The sequence below is a fragment of the Dama dama genome, chromosome 28, assembly GCF_033118175.1.
Source record: "Dama dama isolate Ldn47 chromosome 28, ASM3311817v1, whole genome shotgun sequence".
Classification (NCBI taxonomy): domain Eukaryota; kingdom Metazoa; phylum Chordata; class Mammalia; order Artiodactyla; family Cervidae; genus Dama; species Dama dama.
Genome location: NC_083708.1, coordinates 3,870,402 through 3,894,866, shown reverse-complemented (window position 1 = coordinate 3,894,866; position 24,465 = coordinate 3,870,402). Strand labels below are relative to the sequence as shown.

At 37.2% G+C, this 24,465-nt stretch overlaps 1 protein-coding gene across 1 annotated transcript in view; it reads left to right on the top strand.

Annotated features, from left to right (window-relative positions):
• The window catches only part of EYS (eyes shut homolog), a 278,615-nt gene extending 266,570 nt beyond the window's left edge, over positions 1-12,045 (top strand). The window contains 1 exon segment of the mRNA XM_061131522.1: positions 11,563-12,045. Within this exon segment, the coding sequence (XP_060987505.1) occupies positions 11,563-12,045 (483 nt within the window).
• Positions 12,046-24,465: the final 12,420 nt, after the last annotated feature.

Genomic DNA, 24,465 nt, shown 5'->3' with positions numbered 1-24,465 from the left:
GCAAATACCCTCTGTTTCATAATTCAGGTGTAAGTCACATAGCTTAGATGGCATTTTGAAGAAGTTGTGTCTCACAAATCATAGGTTTCCAACCAAAAACAATTCTACAACAGGGCTAGCCAGAGGATTTTTGGATAAATACTATCTCCCTAAGAAATATTATTGTCTCCTTACCAAGGGATTTAGTTATAGGTACAAGGGGACTGTATCAGGCCCCCCATGTTCTTTCATTACCTGGATATATCACATTCAGTAATGAAAGATAACAAGTGTTCAGCTCAACTAAATTAACTCCTTTATCCCTATAATTCTAGAATTTCCACACTTGAGTTTTCTGTTTTTTTTGTTTTTTGTTTTTTTTACACTTTCCAAAACTCTCATTCCATAATTCCCTTTTTACACATTTATCATAGATATTTTGATAAATGTTTTGACGTGTTCGTAGGAAAAGATGAATATAACTAGTAAACAGATATTGTACAGTCTTTGTATATTTTGAGATGGCTGGATGGCATCACTGACTCGATGGGCATGAGTTTGAGTAAACTCTGGGAGTTGGTGATGGACAGGGAGGCCTGGCATGTTGTGATTCATGGGGTCGCAAAGAGTCGGATACGACTGAGCGACTGAACTGAACTGAACTGAAACCTGAATTATATGTGTATCTGCTTTTATTGTTTACTCTTGAATATGTGGAACATTCTTTTGTTTGTTTATTTGTTTTTTTGTAATTTCATTGTGTATTGTATCATGATTATGGTATTTAACATCAGAAAATGAAATAGCTGTATCATACATATGTGTACATAAAAGTGTTTACATACATATACACCTATGAATGCATACATACACACAAATTCCCTTTCTTCCTTCTGGTGAGGAGACTAGGATGAGGTGCTGACTATTTTTCTAGTGTAAATATTTTAAGGATTTTTTTCAAATTTATTTTGAAATGTTTCCACATACAGCTACCATATATAAAGAATAAATATTTTTGTGCAAAAATAAATATTTTGTGCAAAAAATATTTTTTGTGCAAAATAATTTTGTGCAAAAAAATATTTTGTACAAAAATAAATATTTTTGTACATTATATTCATCATCATTACATTATTTTTATAATCTTTAATTTGGAATTTGTTTGGCATTTGATTATTTTGAAAGAATATGTGGCTTGGAAAATGTGTATTTTTCTGTTATATTTTTTAGTCCATTTTTTAGATGAGAGGATTGGGCCTTACTCTGTTTTAGGTCTCTTTCAAATCTAATATTCTACAAATGTAGCAGCTATTTTAATGGCACGCCACTCCATTACTCTTGCCTGGAAAATCCCACGGACGGAGGAGCCTGGTAGTCTGCCGTCCATGGGGTAGCGAAGAGTAGGACACTATTGAGCGACTTCACTCTCACTTTTCACTTTCTTACATTGGAGAAGGAAATGGCAACTCACTCCAGTGTTCTTGCCTGGAGAATCCCAGGGACGGGGGAGGCTGGTGGGCTGCCGTCTATGGGGTCGCACAGAGTCGGATACTACTGAAGTGACTTAGCAGCAGCAGCAGTAACTTATTTTGTGTTAGGCATTGTCAAATTGATTTTATCAAGTATTGTGACAACTGCCTTTAATAATTCAATGTGAATTCAAGTTTGTGAACGGTTATTCAATGTTTCATCTCTTTGTTTGAAAGGATCTGAAGGTGAAAATCATGAATGGGTCACTGGTGCCTACTTCTTTCTCACTCCCAGCTGCACTAAAGCCACCATCTCTCTGAACCAATGAAGTCCTTGGTCAGGTACATTGGTTCCTACATGAAGCAGGAAGGGAGGTAAGGTACATTTGTGTAGTAGCTTCTCATTGCCTCTTTAGCTCTTAATTGTCTGATTTGAAAAATGCTAGAAATGTGAAGGTTGCAGATTCAGTGTTTGAGATGTGAATAGCTTAAATATAACTTCATAAACAAATGCTCATGAATGTACTTGGATATCTTCTTTGTTGTTGTTCAGTCACTAAGTCATGTCTGATTCTTTGTGACCCCATGAACTGCAGCTCTTCTGACTGACTCATGTGCATTGAGTCAGTGATGCCATCCAATCATCTCATCGAGATGTGATAAAGTCACAGTTTTATTTAAAGATCACAAAGAACGACCATTGTCTCTGGAATTCAAATAAATCTCTGGTCTTGTCCCTGGTCAATCTTACCACTAATAATTGTGGGGCCTAAGGCAAGAATGGAATCAAGATTGCCGAGAGAAATATCAATAATCTCAGATATGCAGATGACACCACCCATATGGCAGAGAGTGAAGAGGAACTAAAAACCCTCTTGATGAAAGTGAAAGAGGAGAGTGAAAAAGTTGGCTTAAAGCTCAACATTCAGAAAACTAAGATCATGGCATCTGGTCCCATCACCTCATAGGAAATAGATGGGGAGACAGTGGAAACAGTGTCAGACTTTATTTATTTAGGCTCCAGAATCACTGCGAATGGTTACTGCAGCCGTGAAATTAAAAGATGCTTATTCCTTAGAAGGAAAGTTATGACCAACCTAGAGAGCATATTAAAAAGCAGAGACATTACTTTGCCAACAAAGGTCCATCTGGTCAAGGCTATGGTTTTTCCAGTGGTCATGTATGGATGTGAGAGTTGGACTGTGAAGAAAGCTGAGTGCCGAAAAATTGATGCTTTTGAACTGTGGTGTTGGAGAAGACTCTTGAAAGTCCTTTGGACTGCAAGGAGATCCAACCAGTCCATCCTAAAGGAGATCAGTCCTGGTTATTCATTGGAAGGACTGATGCTGAAGCTGAAACTCCAGCACTTTGGCCACCTCATGCGAAGAGTTGACTCATTGGAAAAGACCCTGATGCTGGGAGGGATTGGGGGCAGGAGGAGAAGGGGACAACAGAGGATGAGATGGCTGAATGGCATCACCGACTTGATGGGCATGAGTCTGAGTGTACTCTGGGAGTTTGTGATGGACAGGGAGGCCTGGCGTGCTGCGATTCATGGGGTCACAAAGAGTCGGACAGAACTGAGCAACTGAACTGAACTGAGCTGAAGGCAAGAATACAGAGTGACACTCATCTTTACCATCTCACTTTTATCTTGTACAACTTAGATATTTCCAAACAAAACAGTCATAAATAGAAATTTTAGAATTTAATTAGATAAGGAATTTTTTGTCCAAGTGATTAAGGAGTTTTCCAAAATGCTTAGAAAGTTAACCTAATATTTGTAAACTTTCTTGTATTGAGGCAAACTAATGTGGTGAATTTATAGAAACGAAAAACAAATTTGAATTTTCTGTTTGGTGTATCATTCATATACAATTTTCAATAAAGATTCATAAGTCTTTTCATTATGTATTTTTTTTAGCATTGAGCCAACTTTATAAAAAACAAAAGCAAATTATTGTTTACTTAAAATATACCCATCTAGAGAGGCATTACAAATACAGACTTCAAACTCCTCAGATCTTTTAATTTCAAGTTTGCTTTCAAAGATATTTTTATAATTTTTTAAAATTTATAAACATGCATTAAGATTAATATAATTTTACACATATGCAGTTAGATAATTAAAGATAGTCAACAATATATATTACATTAAATTAACTAATTTAGTAACTGTTTTAGGAAACACACAAGCAAATCATTTATCTTATATATGTATTTCTATTTTTCTACTCTTTTAAAATACTTACCAACTTTAAATAAAATAATTAAAATTTACTTTTTATATTTAAGAGAAAACACAAAGCTAGCCATCTAGTAACTTTTTAATTATTTTATTTTTTCCATTATATATCATTTTCAAACTTCTTTATTAGGTAAAATAAGCATAAATATAATTATGCAAATCATAAATAAATATACCTGTGTGATATCTATGACATCATTGGCTCAATGGACATGAGTTTGAGCAAACTTTGGGAGACAGTGAAGATCAGGTGCAGTCCACTGGGTTGCAAAGAACTGGACATGACTGAGCGAACAACAACAAAACCGAACTACACATCACTTAATGACTTGTACATATTTTAATTTCTGTCCTATAAGAAGCATGGTAATTTAAAACTATATTTAGAGAGTAATATTTGTATATATATGTTAGTCGCTCAGTCATCTCTGACTCTTTGCGACCCCATGAACTGTGGTCCACCAGGGTCCTCTGTCCATGGAATTCTCCAGGCAAGAATACTGAAGTGGGTGACAATTTCCTTCTCAGGAAATATATATTTGTATATATATATTTGTATATATATTTCTTACTTTAAAAATTGTCTATGTATCCAAATATAACTTATTAATTCAATTTAGAATCAGTGCAAAATCTTCCAAAGACTTGGAAATTGCAATTTACAATATTATGTTAAGTTTTTATAATTTGTAGTATCATCAAACACTCCAGTACATTGATGTTGTAGAGTCAGTGAAAATGAACAAGATTGAACTTTTATATTCATTATTAACATTTCAAACATTTTTTCAATTATTCAAATTCAAGTTTTTATAATTATAAACAATTGAGGAAACAATAATAGAATGCTGGGGTTTTTTTGTTTAAGTTAAATCAAACTCTTCTAATTTGCCTAAAAAAGTCATTTCTATGTTGGGAAATTTCATAAGAAATTTCATAAGGGCCTAGTGTTCTTTTCATCTAAATGATTAATTAAATTACCTGCAAAGCAGGTATGCTTTTTCTACTTTGTTTAATTTTGGGCAAAGGGAAAACAGAAATAAAACAGCTAATCATTTTCTTTTCCTTGTATTTTTGACTATGTGAAGAACAATCCTCTAGTGCACATACCATTATAGAAAATTATTTATGATGAATTACTTTTAAAATTTCCCAAGCAAAAATAGAAAGGAAGAAATAGTAAAAATGAAGTGAAAGAAAGGTAGTTTCAGTCAGATACACAATCATGATAGTTAAAAATTAAGTTTCTTCTCACTGCAAGGATCAATAGACTTAAATACAGAAAACATTTCACACACACACACATTTTTGTTAGGAATCATTTACGCAATAACACATCCTAGACAATGCCATCAGTTCAGTTCAGTTCAGTCGCTCAGTCATGTCTGACTCTTAGTGACCCCATGAACCACAGCATGTCAGGCCTCCCTGTCCATCACCAACTCCCAGAGACCACCCAAACCCATGTTCATTGTGTTGGTGATGCCATCCAACCATCTCATCCTCTGCTGTCCCCTTCTCCTCCTGCCCTCAATCTTTCCCAGCATCAGGGTCTTTTCAAATGAGTCAGCTCTTTGCATCAGGTGGCCAAAGTATTGGAGTTTCAGCTTCAATATCAGTCCCTCCAATGAACACCCAGGACTGATCTCTTTTAGGATGGATTGGTTGGATCTCTTTACAGTCCAAGGGACTCTCAAGAGTCTTCTTCAATACCACGGTTCAAAAGCATCAATTCTTTGGTGCCCAGCTTTCTTTATAGTCCAACTCTCATATCCATACATGACCACTGGAAAAACCATAGCCTTGACCAGATGGACCTTTGTTGAAAAAATATGTCTCTGCTTTTTAACATGCTGTCTAGTTTGGCCATGACTTTCCTTCCAAGGAGCAAGCATCTTTTAATTTCATGGCTGTAATCACCATCCACAGTGATTTTGGAGCCCAGAAAATAAAGTTGGCCACTGTTTCCACTATTTCCCCATCTATTTGCCATACCATATAATCATATAATTTAAAATCTAGTGCTTATTAACCCCAGATATGTAAAGATTAAAGACAGATTCTGTGTATTAAACTCTCTATCAGACATAGGAGACACAGCTCCTGAGACCTTTTCTCTTTTTGTTCTAAAAAATCCTGAACTGAAGCCTCTCCCCCTAATTTGTTTTTGAATAAAGAAAAGAATCTGGGTTTGTAAAAAAAAAAAAAAAAAAAAAAAGAATCTGTCAAATGAATAATCTTATTCATGTAAAAATTCCCCCAGAGTGACCACTGCAGTTTCACATTGTCCTTTGAGAAGTTTTAACACTTAGAGAGATATCTATGGCTTACAACAGGAAGGGAAAAGTGTGTATGTCAAAGCCTGAGACGCCAAGTGGACCCTTGAAAATGTATCAGTCATCTGTGCAGTGTCATATTTCCAGAGCCTGCCCAGAGAAGCCAACAAAAAATTTAATGATATTTTGAATAAGATGACTCAAAGAATATTGTTTTTAAGGAATATAGACTGATGTGACCATCTGAAATCATCACCCATATGATGACCTAAGGTCATCTGGATGCTGAAGTTACATGACTTAAATAGCTTTTTATGGTTTCCCCTGATTAAGCTATGAATGTTCATTGGAAGAACTGATGCTGAAACTAAAACTCCAGTACTTTGTCCACCTGATGTGATGAACTGACTCATTGGAAAGGACCCTGATTCTGGGAAAGATTGAAGGCAGGAGGAGAAGAGGACAACGGAGGATGAGACGGTTGGATGGCATCACTGACTGGATTGACATGAGTTTGAGGAAGCCCTGGAAGTTGGTGATGGACAGGGAGGTGCTGCAGTCCATCTGGTCGCAAAGAGTCGGACACAACTGAACAACTGAACTGAAGTGAAGTGATGTTGACAGAAAGAAATTTACTCTCTTTACATCCAATTAGAGCACATAATCAAAAAATTAATAAAAGGTATCTGTATTTACCTATGATACTGTCACCGTTTGAGAGTAGAAAATCCAGAGCTTTCAGAGCAGGGCACAGTTTGCAGTTTGGGATCCTGAGCTTTGGTAGTGAGACTATTTTAATTGGATCTTTGCAGAATTTTGTGTTTGTTCACTTTTGACTCTCCAGAAGACCACCAAACACTTCTGCTGATGAAGAAAAACTAACTTCAGTGAAAGCAATTAGCAAACATAGAAGGCTCACCCACAGAACAAAATATTGCAAAATCAGGAATAATGGTGTGCACCACACATTTCATTGGTCAGGCTCTCACCTAATTCCTCTAGTAATTTGCCAGTGACTCATGCCAGTCTTTAAAAGTGTACCTGAGTTTATTTTTGTGTATGGTGTTAGAAAGTGTTCTAGTTTCATTCTTTTACAAGTGGTTGACCAGTTTTCCCAGCACCACTTGTTAAAGAGGTTGTCTTTTTTCCATTGTATATCCTTGCCTCCTTTGTCAAAGATAAGGTGTCCATAGGTTCGTGGATTTATCTCTGGGCTTTCTATTCTGTTCCATTGATCTATATTTCTGTCTTTGTGCCAGTACCATACTGTCTTGATGACTGTGGTTTTGTAGTAGAGTCTGAAGTCAGGCAGGTTGATTCCTCCAGCTCCATTCTTCTTTCTCAAGATTACTTTGGCTATTCGAGGTTTTTTGTATTTCCATACAAATTGTGAAATTCTTTGGTCTAGTTCTGTGAAAAATACCGTTGGTAGCTTGATAGGGATTGCATTGAATCTATAGACTGCTTTGGGTAGAATAGCCATTTTGACAATATTGATTCTTCCAATCCATGAACACGGTATGTTTCTCCATCTGTTTGTGTCCTCTTTGATTTCTTTCATCAGTGTTTTATAGTTTTCTATGTATAGGTCTTTTGTTTCTTTAGGTAGATATACTCCTAAGTATTTTATTCTTTTTGTTGCAATGGTGAATGGTATTGTTTCCTTAATTTCTCTTTCTGTTTTTTCATTGTTAGTATATAGGAATGCAAGGGATTTCTGTGTGTTAATTTTATATCCTGCAACTTTACTATATTCATTGATTAGCTCTAGTAATTTTCTGGTAGAGTCTTTAGGGTTTTCTATGTAGAGGATCATGTCATCTGCAAACAGCAAGAGTTTCACTTCTTCTTTTCCTATCTGGATTCCTTTTACTTCTTTTTCTGCTCTGATTGCTGTGGCCAAAAAACAGAAAAAGAGACACATAAATACAGAACAGACTTTTGAACTCTGTGGGAGAATGTGAGGGTGGGATATTTCAAAAGAACAGCATGTATATTATCTATGGTGAAACAGATCACCAGCCCAGGTGGGATGCATGAGACAAGTGCTCCGGCCTGGTGCACCGGGAAGACCCAGAGGAATCGGGTGGAGAGGGAGGTGGGAGCGGGGATTGGGATGGGGAAGACATGTAAATCCATGGCTGATTCATATCAATGTATGACAAAACCCACTGAAATGTTGTGAAGTGATTGGCCTCCAACTAATAAAAAAAATAGAAATAAAAAATAAAATTAAAAAAAAAAAGTGTACCTGAGTATTGTTTCTGCAGAGTTCAGTTTTATCTCTCTCCTATTGCAATAATCTTGAATAAAGTTTCTCCTTCCTGTTTAACCTTGTACAATGAAATTTTTACTTTACTAATACTTTTTCTAAGAATCCAGGTTTCTATATCTTGTGATAAAGACAAGTCATTCACTGCTATCCCTGAAGTATCTTTGCCTATCTATTTAGTTAACAAAGACCAAAAAATGATTAAATATGAGTCAAATATTAAGCTTTAGGTTTTTTCCCCATAAGATCTATTTTCTGACTGACTTTGTTTAATGTAGAGATGACAAAATAATTTATAGAGACATACAAGATATTCTATGAAATGATGGTCAACATTATTTAAATAAAGTTGTTTATTCTCATATGCAATTTATTTTCCCAAAGTATGTTGTAAATAAACATGTAGCTTCTACCCAACAGAAGTTAATATCTGTAGCAATATTATGTTTTATATATATATGTGTGTGTGTGTGTATACACATATATCATATATATGCATGAGTAATAATGAATTTCCAAAAAAGAAATTCCACAAGCTTTGTTTCCCTCTATTCTCCTTGTAAAGAAAAGATCATCCACAGCCTAGATTAAAATTTTATTACATTTCTTCATCAAATAAATGGTGTATAATATTAAGAATAAAATAAAATATTCCATTTTGGTATATTTTAATGAAGGTTTTTTGTATCATGATACAAGTTAATAATTGATTATAATTTAATTATAAATATTTTATAATACAAGTTAAGTTTAATTATATCATAATATAATAATTCCTAATATAACATTTATTATATGTAGTATTATGTATAAACACCTAGTTTTCCAGAATCATTTACAATTATAGTTATAGATTTTACTCTAATCATAAGCATATATGTGTGGATCTCATTTTTTTTTTTTTTTTTTTACTAAAATGCTCATTGAGAATCTGATGAAAGCTGGAAACAGTTCCCTCACAATAGCTTATCCACAAACTGTTTTTCAAAAATTCCAGGTTACCAGACTCCATTTTAGTAGATTCCTTGATTTTGTATAAATTTTAAAAGGGAGGTGGGAGGAGGGTTCAGGATGGGGAACACATGTAAATCCATGGCTGTTTCATGTCAATGTATGGCAAACACCACTACAGTATTATAAAATAATTAGCCTCCAACTAATAAAAATAAATGAAAAAAAAAAGTGAGAATTTTTTCCACTAGATGTCCAAGGTTGATTCAACTTCAAGTTTTTTTTTTTAACTTATATCCACTGATATAATTTACTATCTTGTAAGTTTTTCTGAGAGAACTTTTCTGATTTCTAAATTTAATTATGGAAGACTAAAACTCTAATAGAAGACTAGACTTGAATAGATGAGAAAACCTTGAAATACCAGGTTAAAATAATTCTTAGTGTCAGTGACTACTCTCAATAGTATTTAGGCTTAGTAAATAATTGTAGTAAAGAGTTCAGAGTGATCAATGTATGATGAAAACAATTAACAAAGATTTAAATACAACTTAGATATTTAGATCAGTGGCTTAGATGGCAAAAAATCTGTCTGCAAATCAGGAGGCTCAGGTTCATTTTCTAAGTTGGGAAGATCCCCTGGAGAAGGTAATGGCGACTCTCTCCAGTATCCTTGCCTGGAGAATTCCAAGGACAGAGGAGCCTGGCAGGCTACAGTCCATGGGGTCACAAAGAGTTGCACACAACTGAGCAACTAACACTTTCACTTTTTTTTTCCTGCATCATAAATTATACTTTAGAATGCACAGTCCTGTTAAACCGTATTTGCAATCTGTATGTATAACATATATTTGGGTCAAAAAGCAACAGTTAGGACCAGACATGGAATTCCTGAATGATTCAAAATTGGGAAAGATGTACGACAATGCTGTATATTGTCATCTTGCTTGTTTAACTTAAATGCAGAGTACATCATGTGAAATTCCTGGATGGATGAATCAAAAGCTGGAGTCAAGACTGACAGGAGAAATATCAGCAACCTCAGATATGCAGATGATACCACTCTAATGCAGAAAGTGAAAAGGAACTAAAGAGCCTCTTGATGGTGAAGAGGAGAGTGAAAAAGCTGGCTTGAAATTCAACATTCAAGAAACTGAGATCTGATCCCACAACTTAATGGGAAAAAAGAGGAAACAGTGACAGATTTTATTTTCTTGGGCTCCAAAATCACTGCAGACAGTGACTGCAGCCATGAAATTAAAAGATCCTTGCTACTTGGAAGGAAAGTTATGACAAAACTACATAACATATTAAAAAGCAGAGAGATCACTTTGCCAATAAAGGTCTGTATCGTCAAGGCTTTGGTTTTTCCATATACAGTTGAGAGAATTGGGCCATAAAGAAGGCTGAGTGCTGAAGAATTGATGCTTTTGGATTCTAGTGCTGAAGAAAACTCTTGAGAATTCCTTGGACTGCAAAGAGATCAAACTAGTCAAATGTAAAGGAAAACAAACCTGAATCTAATTGAAAGGTTTGTTGCTGAAACTGAGGCTACAGTATTTTGGCCATCTGATGCAAAGAACCAACTTACTGGAAAACACCCTGATGCTCAGAAAGATTAAAGGCAGGAGGAGAAGGGGGTGACAGCAGCTGAGATGGTTGGATGTCATCATCATCGACTCAATGGACATGAATTTGTGCAAACTATGGGAGGCAGTGAAGAACATGGGAGGCAGTGAAGAACAGAGGAGGCTGATATACTGCAGTCCATGGGGTCACAAATAGTTGGACACAATTTATCAAGTGAAGAACAACAACAAATCACAACCCTTAGGTAAAGGATTGCCTTTTGGAATACAGTTTAAGGACAATGTATTAGATAAATTTTCATTTGATTCTTTCAGATTTTCTTAAATCCCAGTAATAATGAGTTTGAAAATAAAGCAAAAACAAAGGTATATAATTATAGGAAATAACTGCCATACTCTGAATCTGCACTACTTTTCTCTGCTGTTCAAACATTTTTCAATATTTTATTTTACATTAGTGACATAGATTTATTTTTTATTAACTCATTAAGAATGTATCACAATAGCAAATGGCAAAGTTCAACAATACAGAATCAAGGTTATATTTGCATCAACTTAGTCATTTTATACATGGGAATGCATATGTTTCAGTGTTACTCTCTCAGTTCTTCCCACCTTCTCCTTCTCCACCTGGGTCCATATATTTGTTCCCTATGCCTGTGTCTTCATCACTGCCTTGCAGATAGGTTCATCACTACCGTTTTCTAGGTTCCATACATATGCATTAATATACAGTATTTGTCTTAATTTGTCTGAGTTACTTCACTCTATGAAACAGGCTACAGGTTCATCCACCTCATTAGAACGGACTCAAATGCGCTCCTTTTGCGGCACCTCTGGAGCCGCCTGGCCACGTGCTGGCCGCGTCCAGCTCCAGGACCCTCATGGTGGGGTGCGTGGGGGCCTAGCCATCAACCTGCTGATGGCGAGCAGGGGCAACTGGCTGGAGGGCGGCAGTGGCGTGACCCGCTACTACCTGGTGCTAGGCTGGGCAGGACTCACCGTGGTGGTGGAGAGTGGGCATGCCACATCTTACCTGCACGTGCAGTGCGGCTGCTCAGACAGCTTCAACACGGTGTCCGTGTGCGGCAGCCTGCGCACCCAGGACCGCGCGCTGCCCCAGCACGGGCAGGTCCTGGTGATCCTGTCACAGCCGGAGGGCCACCGTCGGCTTCTCCATCGCCCGGCTCCGGACGCGCCCCCAGGCGGCCCAGGCCTCCCTCACCCCCGAGGGCAGCCACAGGCCCCCACTCACACCTGAGGTCCTGACCGACGTTGGCCCCAGCCTCTGTGACCTCCCTGCCCCCGCCTACTTGCCCCCACATGCACTTCATGAGGGAGACCCCCAACACAGGACACTTAAAACAGACTCTCAGGAAGCCTTGCCCAGGGAACAGCAGCCACAGCTCCCCTGGGCCCTCCCCCGGCCCTGGCACCCTGCCCAGGGCCGCCCAGCCACCTAGCAGTGTACCCCGGAGGGTCCTCCATCTGGAGGGGGCTGTGGCCAGTCTCTCGGACCAACCCATCTTTATGTCTGGCTCCAACCTCCAAGGCAAGGGGGAGGCTGTCACTTCTGTATGGACTTGGGCCTCCTGCTTGGATCAGGCAACCACCTTCTCCAAAACCAAACCTGGGCAGGTCAGGACCCCAGGGTGGGAGCAGGGACCGCTGTCACTGTGGAGGTTCGAGGACAGGACCTCAGGGTAGAGAAGGGATGGGCTCTGTTTGGGGTTGGGGGTCAAAGCCAGGACCCCAGGGTGGGAGCAGGGGCCACTTTCATGTTGCAATCAGAGACCAGGACCCTGGGGTCAGCAGTGAGTACCTCCTTGTGGGATCAGGTCAGGACGCCAGGGTGAAAGAAGGGACCACCTCTATTTTGGGAGTTCAGAGGCCAGGACCCCATGATGAGATCAGGTACCACCCTCTTGTGGGCATGAGGTCAAGAACCTCGCAGTTTGCCCTCAGATCCCATCTCCCCCCAAAGCCCTCAGGAGGTCATCAGGGGTCCCTGGAGCCCCACAGTGTTCCAGGAGGCAGGTGCTTGGTGACCATAGGCTCAAGGAGGATTGGGAGTGGGGGAGCCCAATATGCAATTCCTGGAGTGCCAGCCGGGATTGAAACCATGCCCTGGGCTGGGTCTGGAACAGGGGTGCTGGTCAGGTGGGCCTGGGCCGGCACTCTGCTTGGTACCACCTGACCTGCTTGGAGGAGCTGAGTGAGAAGTCCTCACAGGCCCTGTCTGGTACATGCAGGGTGGGCTCCCAGCCCCATCCACCCAACCCAGAGCCGGTGTCCTCCTGTGTTTCTCAGCCCTGAGCTCTGTGCCTGCTTGAGGATGACTGAGCTTCCTGGGCTGCTGGGCCTTGCTGCAAAGCAGCCCCCTGGTGGCGAGTGGCCCTGCCCGTGGTCCCTCGCTTCATATAAGACTTGTGAGAGGGTGAGAGTGGGGTTCACAAGTGAAGAAGCACCAAAAGCACTAGACTCTCTTTTGGCCCCCTTGGTTTTACTCTGAGCTGTATTTTTAACCCTGTACATACAGCACTTCTGCTGACACAGAGACTATTTTATCAATGTCAGTGCCATCCCTGTAGGATGACTCCATGGGTGTTTCCAGATTCAGGCTCTGCCAGACCAAATAAAAATGCTTTGTTTAAAAAAAAAAAAAAAATGCTTTGTTTTGTAATAAATAAATAAATAAAAGTGTCCCTCATTATGGCTGAGTAATATTCCATTGTGTATAGCACAACTTCTTTATCCATTCATGTTCCAATGAACATCTAGATTGTGTCCATGTTCTAACTATTGTAAATATTGCTGCAATGAACATTGGGGTACATGTGTCTATTTTAATTTTTATTTTCTCAGGGTATATGCACAATATCGGGTCATATGGTAGTTTTACTTCTAGTTTTTTAAGGACTCTCCATAGTGTTCTCCATGTCCAATTTTAACTGTTGCTTCCTGACCTGCATACAGGTTTCTCAAGAGGTAAGTCAGGTGGCCTGGTATTCCCATCTCTTTCAGAATTTTCCACAGTTTATTGTGATCCACACAGTCGAAGGCTTTGACATAGTCAATAAAGCAGAAATAGATGTTTTTCTGGAACTCTCTTGCTTTTTTGATGATCCAGTGGAAGTTGGCAATTTGATCTCTTGTTCCTCTGCCTTTTCTAAAATCAGCTTGAACATCTGGAAGTTCTCAGTTAAATATTGCTGAAGCCTGGCTTGGAGAACTTTGAGCATTACTTTACTAGCGTGTGAGATAAGTGCAATTGTGCAGTAGTTTGAGCATTCTTTGGCATTGCCTTTCTGAGGGATTGGAGTGAAAACTGACCTTTTCCAGTCCTGTGACCACTGCTGAGTTTTCCAAATTTGCTGGCATATTGAGTGCAGCACTTTCACAGCATCATCTTTCAGGATTTGAAATAGCTCAACAGGAATTCCATCACATCCACTAGCTTTGTTTGTAGTGATGCTTCCTAAGGCCCACTTGACTTCGCATTCCAGGATGTCTGGCTCCAGGTGAGTGATCACACCATTGTTATTATTATCTGGGTCATGAAGATCTTTTTTGTACAGTTCTGTGTATTCTTGCCACCTCTTCTTCATATTTTCTGCTTCTGTTAGGTCCATACTGTTTCTGTCCTTTATTGAGCCCATTTTTGCATGAAATGTTCCCTTGGTATCTCTAATTTTCTTGAAGAGATCTCTAGTCTTTCCCATTCTGTTGTTTTCCTCTATTTGTTTGCATTGATCTCTGAGGAAGGCTTTCTTATCTCTCCTGGCTATTCTTTGGAACTCTGCATTGAAGTGGGAATATCTTTCCTTTCCTCCTTTGCTTTTTGCTTCTCTTCATTTCACAGCTATTTGTAAGGCCTCCTCAGACAACCATTTTGCCTTTTTGCATTTCTTTTCCATGGGGATGGTATTGATCACTTCCTCCTGGACAATGTCATGAACCTACATCCATAGTTCATCAGGCTCTCTGTCTACCAGATCTAGTCCCTTCAACCTATTTCTCACTTCCACTGTGTATTGATAAGGGATTTGATTTAAGTCATACCTGAATGGTCCTACTCTCTTCAAGTTTAAGTCTGAATTTGGCAATAAGGAGTTCATGGTCTGAGCCACAGTCAGCTCCCAGTCTTGTTTTTGCTGTCTGTATAGAGCTTCTCCATTTTTGGCTGCAAAGAATATAATCAATCTGATTTTGGTGTTGGTCATCTGGTGATGTCCATGTGTAGAGTCTTCTCTTGTGTTGTTGGAAAAGGATGTTTGCTATGACCAGTGCGTTCTCTTGGCAAAACTCTATTAGCCTTTGCCCTGCTTCATTCCGTACTCCAAGGCCAAATTTCCTGCTACTTCAGGCGTTTCTTGACTTCCTACTTTTGCATTCCAGTCCCCTATAATGAAAAGGACATCTTTTTTGGGTGTTAGTTCTAAAAGTATATTGTCACCCTACTTATTTAATTTATACGCAGAGTACATCATATGAAACGCTGGGTTGGAAGAAGTACAAGCTGGAATTAAGATTGCTGGGAGAAATATCAATAACCTCAGATATGCAGATGACACCACCCTTATGGCAGAAAGTGAAGAGGAACTAAAAAGCCTCTTGATGAAAGTGAAAGAGGAGAGTGAAAAAGTTGGCTTAAAGCTCAACATTCAGAAAACTAAGATCATGGCATCTGGTCCCATCATCTCATGGGAAATAGATGGGGAGACAGTGGAAACAGTGTCAGACTTTATTTATTTGGGTTCCAAAATCACTGCAGATGGTGATTGCAGCCATGAAATTAAAAGACACTTACTCCTTGGAAGGAAAGTTATGACCAACCTAGATAGCATATTAAAAAGCAAAGACATTACTTTGCCAACAAAGGTCCATCTGGTCAAGGCTATGGTTTTTCCAGTGGTCATGTATGGATGTGAGAGTTGGACTATGAAGAAAGCTGAGCACCAAAAAATTGATGCTTTTGAACTGTGCTGTTGGAGAAGACTCTTGAGAGTCCCTTGGACTGCAAGGAGATCCAGCCAGTCCATCCTGAAGGAGATAGGTCCTGGGTGTTCATTGGAAGGATTGATGCTGAAGCTGAAACTCCAATACTTTGACCACCTCATGCAAAGAGTTGACTCGTTGGAAAAGACCCTGATGCTGGGAGGGATTGGGGGCAGGAGGAGAAAGGGACGACAGAGGATGAGATGGCTGGATGGCATCACCGACTCGATGGGCATGAGTTTGAGTGAACTCTGGGAGTTTTTGATGGACAGGGAGGCCTGGCGTGCTGCGATTCATAGGGTCGCAAAGAGTCGGACACGACTGAGCGACTGAACTGAATTGAGCTGATAGTGTTCTCCATTTTGCTGTATCAATTTGAATTTCCATAAAGAGTGCAAGAGGTTTTCCTTTTCTCCACAACATTTCCAGCATTTATTGTTTGTAGATTTTTTGATGTTGGCCATTCTGACACCACCCTTTTAGCAGAAAGTGAAGAGGAACTAGAGTCTTTTGATGAAAATGAAAGAGGAGAGTGAAAAAGCTGGCTTAAATCTCAACATTCAAAAAACGAAGATTATGGCACCCAGTCCCATCACTTCATGTCAAATAAATGTGGATACAAAGGATACAATGACAGAATTTATTTTCTTGGGCTCCAAAATCACTTCAGGTGGTGACTGCAGCCTTGAAATTAAATGATACTTGCTCCTTGGAAGAAAAAAAAAAAAAAAAAAAAAAACTATGACCAACCTATACAGCATATTAAAAAGCAGAGACATTACTTTGCCATCAAAGGTCCATGTAGTCAAAGCTATGTTTTTTCCAGTAGTAATGTATGAATATGAGATTTGGACCACAAAGAAGACTGAGCTGATGAACTGATGATTTTGAACTGTGATGCTGGAGAAGACTCTTAAGAGTCCCTTGGGGATAAAACCTGTCAAACCGAAAGGAAATCAACTCTGTATGTTCATTGAAAGGACTGATGCTAAAGCTGAAGCATCAATGCTTTGGCCACCTCATGTGAAGAGTTGACTCACTGGAAAAGACTCTGATGATGGGAAATATTGAAGGCAGAATAGAAAAGGGACGACAGAGGATGAAATGATTTGATGGCATCACCTACTCAATGCACATGAGTTTGAGCAATCTTTAGGAGATGGTGAAGGAAAGGGAGGCCTGGCGTACTGCAGTCCACAGGGTCACAATGAGTTGGACATGACTAAGTGACTAAAGAACAATGATTCTAACTGGTGTGAGGTGATACCCCATTGGAGTTTTGATTTACATTTCTCTAATAAGTGACTTATATTTCTAATAACTAAAAACATAATGATTTTTCTACATATGACATTTTGGCTTCATCATAACATGGCAAGTTATACAGTCTTTTCTGTTTTTGCTAGTAGAAATAAATAATTAAGCATATCTGAGACCTCATAGATTCTAGATTTTGAGTGTGATTAGCTGGTAATATCCAGTTTTTTCCTTGTATTTATTGAATCATCTCTGACTATATTGAAAATGTGAAAACAAAATCTGTTTATTTGCTCACTACATAGGAAGCATTGCTCATTTCCACAGTTTGCATGGGCCAAATGGATCTATCTCTGTATTTCTGACCAGACAAGAAAACAAGTAAACAAAGCAAACAAGAACGATGGGGCAGTTGCCATGGGTGGGGCAGTGAACAGGCAGAGGTGCTTGGGTCAGAGTCTGAGTGACAAGAAGGAGATAACCACACAAAGCGGCTATATCCTGAGGTGTCATGTTGCACAGTGTCAACTGGATCTTGTCTACTTATCTGAAAACCCAAGTAATTTTCCCCACAAGTAGATTGCATATATAGTTTATCAGGGTTATGCATTCTAAAGTATAAAAATAACTTACCAAAAAAAAAAGAATACTTATAATCAAGGAAAATATTATGGGTTTTGGTATGGAATACAAACAATTAAATTTTAGAATACAACTAATTAAATGGCATTCCTTTTAAAATTAAAACAAGTCATCTAAAAGGACTTATAAGTAAATGGGATAATAGAAGGAGATAGTAGAAAATTTGAATGTAAATCAAAATTTTCCAATACAACCTCTACAAGACAGTACAGAACAACAAGAAGAAACATAACTATTAATCATTGGTGTTTGTGTACATGTTGCATGCATGCTAATCACTTCAGTCATGTCCTATGTATATGCTACTTACAAGTAATTGACATTTTGGTGTTTTGTATTTGATAGTTTTATTGAAAATTAAGAATTTACACATCATTTTTTATATAGCATATTAGAGGAATTAGCAGATTTTGAATAAAGTTAATTTCTTCAATTTGATTTTCTTAATTTTACTGAAACAATGAAAGAATACATCCTTGTTTTTGGAACTTTGTCTGATTGCTCATGAAGTAAAGAATCCACCTTCAATGCAAGAGACAAAGGAGAAAAGGGTTCTTTCCCTGGGTCAGATAGATACACTGGAGAAGCAAATGGCAACCTGAGTATTCTTGCCTTAAAAAGTTCCATGGACAGAGAAGTCTGGTGGGGTACAGTCCATGTGGTCACAAAGAGCCAGACATGATAGAGCTACTAAAGTTCACATATCCCTGTTTTTATAAGAATACACTTTAAATTAATTGAGGATAAAATGCAATACAGTCACAAATTTCATACAACAAAAGTAATAATGACTATATATGTATGTGAAAATACATATAAACATATACATAGCACATACATATATAGATAGAGAATAATACAATTGTGTAATAAAATGCTAATATCTGGTGTTTCTATATGTAGGAACTTATTTAAATTTAGAAGTCAGTTATAATACTTTTTATGTAATTTAGAAAACTTGACAACAAATACACTCTGTGTTTGGGAAATGATTACACATGAACAGTGAATCATAAAGTTTTTCTGCACTACAACCACGTACACATACAGACACACAGAGAGAAAACCAGTAAATTCAACACATAATTTTCACCTGATCTTTACCCAACAGAGACTGTGTTTTGTTGTGCTGTGCATAGTCACTCAGCCATGTCTGACTCTCTGTGACCCCATGAACTGCAGCCCATCAGACACCTGCGTGCATGGTATTCTCCTGGCAAGAATAATGGCATGGTTAGCCTTGCCCTCCATCAGGGATCTTCCCCAACCAGGGATCGAATCCAGGTCTCCTGCACTGCAGGTGGATTCTTTACCATCTGAGCCACCAGGGAAGCCCCCAACAAAGACTAGAGATCTATAAATCATTAACTTATCACAAAAGGATCAGACTGTGAAACTAAATTCCTAGTTGTTTTGGTACTGATAATGAATAACATATTGGCTATAAAAAAGAAAGAAAGAAAACATAGAAGTATTCAGAGGAAAAAAAAATTAAAAGTTATCAAAGATCTATTGTTGCTTTGAATTCTCTTCTGAGAGCTAGGAAAATATATCCCTGTGTTCCATTAGAGTTGCACTTCTCTAGTGACAAAGTTTGACTAATTTTTGCAGGTAAATCACTTGGGCATAACTGTGGAAGTTCTTAAAAAATAAAGCGATATTTTTAAAGGTATGATTTGACTCCCATACAAATATAAAATAATCAAATGCTAAAATTTTTAGTTAAATTATTTCATAAAGGGTGCAGTAAACTTACATTCAGTTCAAAAGTGAATCCAAATAACTCACTCAAGTACAAAAAAAGTACTTAATGATAAAGAAAACAGGTTTTGTCCTTATTGTGATCTGGTTCACAATATAATGCTATATTCACCATATCAGTTAACATTTTATCAATGTCTATAAAAATTTGCCTAAAATAAAATTGAAAAAAAAATTTGTCATAGATGTTGGTTTATTTAACTTTTGTACAACTTATATATTTCTGTCATAATTTGAGAATGGAATGAATTTGACTTGAGAATCACTTTGATATAAATCAAAATTGAACATATGTGTCTCTTTTTCTGTTTTGCATATAGGGTTAATGTTACCATCTTTTAAAATTCCATATATATGCATTAGTATCCTGTATTGGTCTTTATCTTTCTGGCTTACTTCACTCAGTACAATAGGCTCCAGTTTCATCCATCTCATTAGAACTGATTCAAATGAAGTCTTTTTAATGGCTGAGTAATATTCCATGGTGTATATGTACCACAGCTTCCTTATCCATTTGTCTGCTGATGGACATCTGGGTGGCTTCCAAGTCCTGGCTATTATAAACAGTGCTGCAATGAACATTGGGGTGCACGTGTCTCTTTCAGATCTGGTTTCCTCGGTGTTTAGACTCTGTGGGAGAAGGCGAGGGTGGGATGTTCAGAGACAACAGCGTTGAAACAAGTATACTATCAAGAGTGAAACAGATCGCCAGTCCAGGTTGGATGCATGAGACAAGTGCTCAAGGCTGGTGCACTGGGAAGACCCAGAGGGATGGTGTGGGGAGGGAGGCAGGAGGGGGGATCAGGATGGGGAACACATGTAAATCCATGGCTGATTCATGTCAATGTATGGCAAAAACCACTACAATATTGTAAAGTAATTAGCCTCCAATAAAAATAAATGGGAAAAAATAAATCAAAACTGAATTTATTGTATCCTTGTTAAGAGAACAAATGAATTTAATACAAAAGGGACAATAAGAAATTTAAACTTTAAAATGATTGTTAAATTTCAGTATATAATTCACACAAAATTCTTATTTCTTTTGTATGTGTGCAAATGGATGAAGTTGTTTGACTAAAGAAGATGATGAGGGTTATTGGTACCTATGTATTCCCACTGGCTTTGCAAAATGTGTCTGAAAAGCACAGCTGACTGTGAATAAAGTAGGTGTCAACAAGAAGTTATTTAGGAAGATGAAATTAGTTTATTCAGGTATTTGTTCATTGTTTCAAAAAATAATATCACCTATTTATAAATATTCTATGATTGTATTGATAAATGATAATATTTTAAAATATTTATTTTGCTTAAATGGTTAGTATTCACATATGAAGCATATGCATATATAGTTATTATATAATGTATATTATATATTGCAAATAGTAAGCACAAAACACGATAATGAGAAAGAACAGATTTATATAGAAATAGTTTTTCTTATCTTAAAATTAAGTTCAATAGATTCAAGTGATGAAGAGATTCAATGAGTTAGATCTGGTAGACAGACTGACTGAAGAACTATGGACAGAGGTGTGTTACATTAACTATGGATAGAGGTTCATAACACAGAGATGGTGACCAAAATCATCCCCAAGAAAAAGAAATGCAAGAAGGCAAAGCGTCTGAAGAGGCCTTACAAATAGCTGAGAAAAAAAGAGACATGAAAGGCAAAGGAGAAAGGCAGCTATATACCCAACTGAATGTAGAGTTTCAGAGATTAGCAAGGAGAGATAAGAAATCCTTCTTAGAAACCAACTCAATATTGTAAAGCAATTATTGTTCAATTAAACATAAATTTATTTGTAAAGAAAGAAAGAATTCTGATGCAAAGAAAAAAAGGAAAACAATACAATAGGAAAGACTAGAGATTTCTTTAAGAAAATCGGAGATACCAACAGTATATATGTCTGCTTTATTGACTACACTAAAAAATTTGACAGTGTGGATCACAACAAAGTGTGGGAAGTTCTTAAAGAGTTGGGGGTACCAGATCACCTAACATGTCTCCTGAGATGCAGGACAAGAAGCAAGAGTTAGAACCAGGCATGGAACAACATACTGGTTCAAAATTGGGAAAGGAGTACAGCAAGACTGTATATTACAACCCTGCTTATTTAAGTTATATGCAAAGTAAATCATGAGAAATTCCAGACTGGATGAAGCACAAGCTGGAATCAAGATTGCTGGGAAAAATATAAGCAATCTCAGATATGCAGATGATACCACTTTAAAAGCAGAAAGTGAAGAGGAACTAAAGAGCTTCTTGATGAAGGTCAAAGAGGAGAGTGAAAAAGCTGGCTTAAAACTCAGTATTTAAAACAAACAAACAAACAAACAAAAGATTACGGCAACCGTTCCCACCATTTCATGCCAAATACATGGGGAAACAGTGGAAATAGTGACAGCTTTTATTTTCTTGGACTCCAAAATCACTGCAGATAGTGACTGCATCTTTGGAATTAAAAGACCCTTGCTCCTTGAAAGAAAAACTATGACAAACCCAGACAGCACTTTAAAGAGCAGAGACATAATTTTGCCAAGAAAGATCTGTATAGTCAAAGCTTTAGTTTTCCAGTAGTCATGTAAGGATGTGAGAGTTAGACCTTAAAGAAGGCTGAGTACTGAGGAATTGATGCTTTCAAATTGTGGTGCTTGAGAAGACTTTTGAGAGTCCCTTGGATAGCAAGAAGATCAGACCAGTCAATCTTAAAGGAAATCAACCCTAAATATTCATTGAAAGGACTGATGTTGAAACTGAAGTTCCAATACTTTGACCACCTCTTGTGAAGAGCTGACTCACTGGAAAAGACCCTGATGCTGAGAAAGATTGAGGGTAAGAGGAGAAGGGGGTGACAGAGATGAGGTGGTTGGATGGCATTACTCACTCAATGGACATGAATTTGAGGAAAATCAGGGAGACAGTGAAGGACAGGGAAGCCTGATTTACTGCAATTCATGGGATTACATATGTGGATACAAGTTAGAGATTGAACAACGATAGCAAAAATTAAGTTAATATTTGTGGGGGATTAAATTTGTGATACATTCTGCTATGTTAAGATGTTTATCATAATGTTCAGGGTAGCTCTTATGAAAATAAATGAAATAATACAACAAAGATAATATTGTGAGTATTAAAATTTTGCCCTTAAAATAATTTCTTAATATAAAAAGTAGTGGTATCAGAAGAATAGAGATTATAAAAACTGAGATATAAGGAAAATCCAAATGAAAATGACAGACATAAATCCAACTAGACCAATAATAACATTACAATCAAATGGATTGTTGTTCAATCTCTCAGTCATGTCCGACTCTTCGTAACCCCATGGACTGCAGCATGACAAGATTCCCTGTCCTTCACTATCTCCTGGAATTTGCTCAAACTCATGTTCATTGATCAGTGATACCATCCAACCATCTCATCTTCTGTTGTTTCCTTTCTCTCTTGCCTTCAATCTTTCCCAGCATCATGCTTTTTTGTTTGTTTGTTATTTCCAATGTGTTGTCTATTTGCATCAGGTAGCCAAATATTTGGAGCATCAGCTTCAGTATCAGTCCTTCCACTGAATATTCACGGTTGATTTCCTTTAGGATTGCCTGGTTTGATCTCCTTGATAACAGTCCAATAAAATGGCAGAAATGTTCATATTAGATAATTTCTCAATATATACAAGTGTATAATGTTTACATAAGGTACACTCTACATTTGAATGTACAAATAGCAAGTAAAAGGTTGAGAAAAGACATATTATTCAAATAAAAAGCATAGAAAATTGAAATTGATATTTTAAGATCAGAATCAATAAACACTAAGAGAAAAGAGAATCACTAGAGAAAACAAAGAATACGTTATAATGATAAAAAGGCAATGTATCAGAAGATTATAAGCATGTGAACCTAGCAGCAGAAACCCAAAACAGATGAAATAAAAATTGGCTGAATTGAAGTTAATTCAGCAACACATAGTTGAAGACTCCATTTCTGCACTTTGAGTAGTCTATCAAGTCTAGTCTATAGAATATTTGGACAAAATTATAAATCATGTAGAACTAGCAGATAAACTCTCCATTCAACAACAGGAGAATTTCATTATGCTCAAAAGCACATGGAATGTTTCCCAAGGTACATGACATGCTAATACAAGCTATAATACATTTTAAAATATTGAAATAATAAAAAAAAATGTTTTTTGACCACAGTGAAATAAGATTTGGAATCCAAAAACACAATCAATTCAGTGAATTTACAAATTAAGTGTAAATTAACATAATATAAACCAATGAATCAAAAATAAATCATAACAGAAACAAGAAAATCATTTGATATTATATAAATGTTGACACAACATGACAAAACTCATGTGATGTAGGCAATGAAGTGCTTAGAGTAAAAATTATGGCTATAAAAGGTCAGGGTGCTCTCAACCAATACCTAAACTTTCACATTCACATACTGAAAAAAGGTAGAAGAAAATCATAAACTGTAGAGTGAAATTAATTAAAACGAGTATAGACAAAAAAAAAAGAGAATATTAAAAAAAACTCTATCTTTGGAAATTATGAAAAAAAAAAAATCTTGTCTATACTAAGAGAGAAAGAAGAATCAGAGTACCAAAATTAGGAATGAGGAAGAAAGTATTATTACTGAAATTGCAGAAAGAAAAAGAATTGCAAAGAAACATTATGAACAGCTCAATATAAAAAAATCTAGGTAATCATGTTTAAATAGAGACATTCATAGAAAAACATAAACTACTGAAATTGACTCCAGAAGAAACAGAAAATCTAAGTAGATCTTAATAAAGTAAATAGGTTGAATTATCAATTCAATGAGCAAACAGACAAATCACACCAAAAATATCCAAGATTAAATGACTTCATTGGGGAATATTTGAAACATGTAAAGCAGAATTAATAGAAATTATTAATTCTTCTAAAGATAAGTGAGGAGGGGACATTTCTCCCCTCGTTTCTATGAGGCCAGAATTACATTGATAACAAAACCAAAGACGTCACAA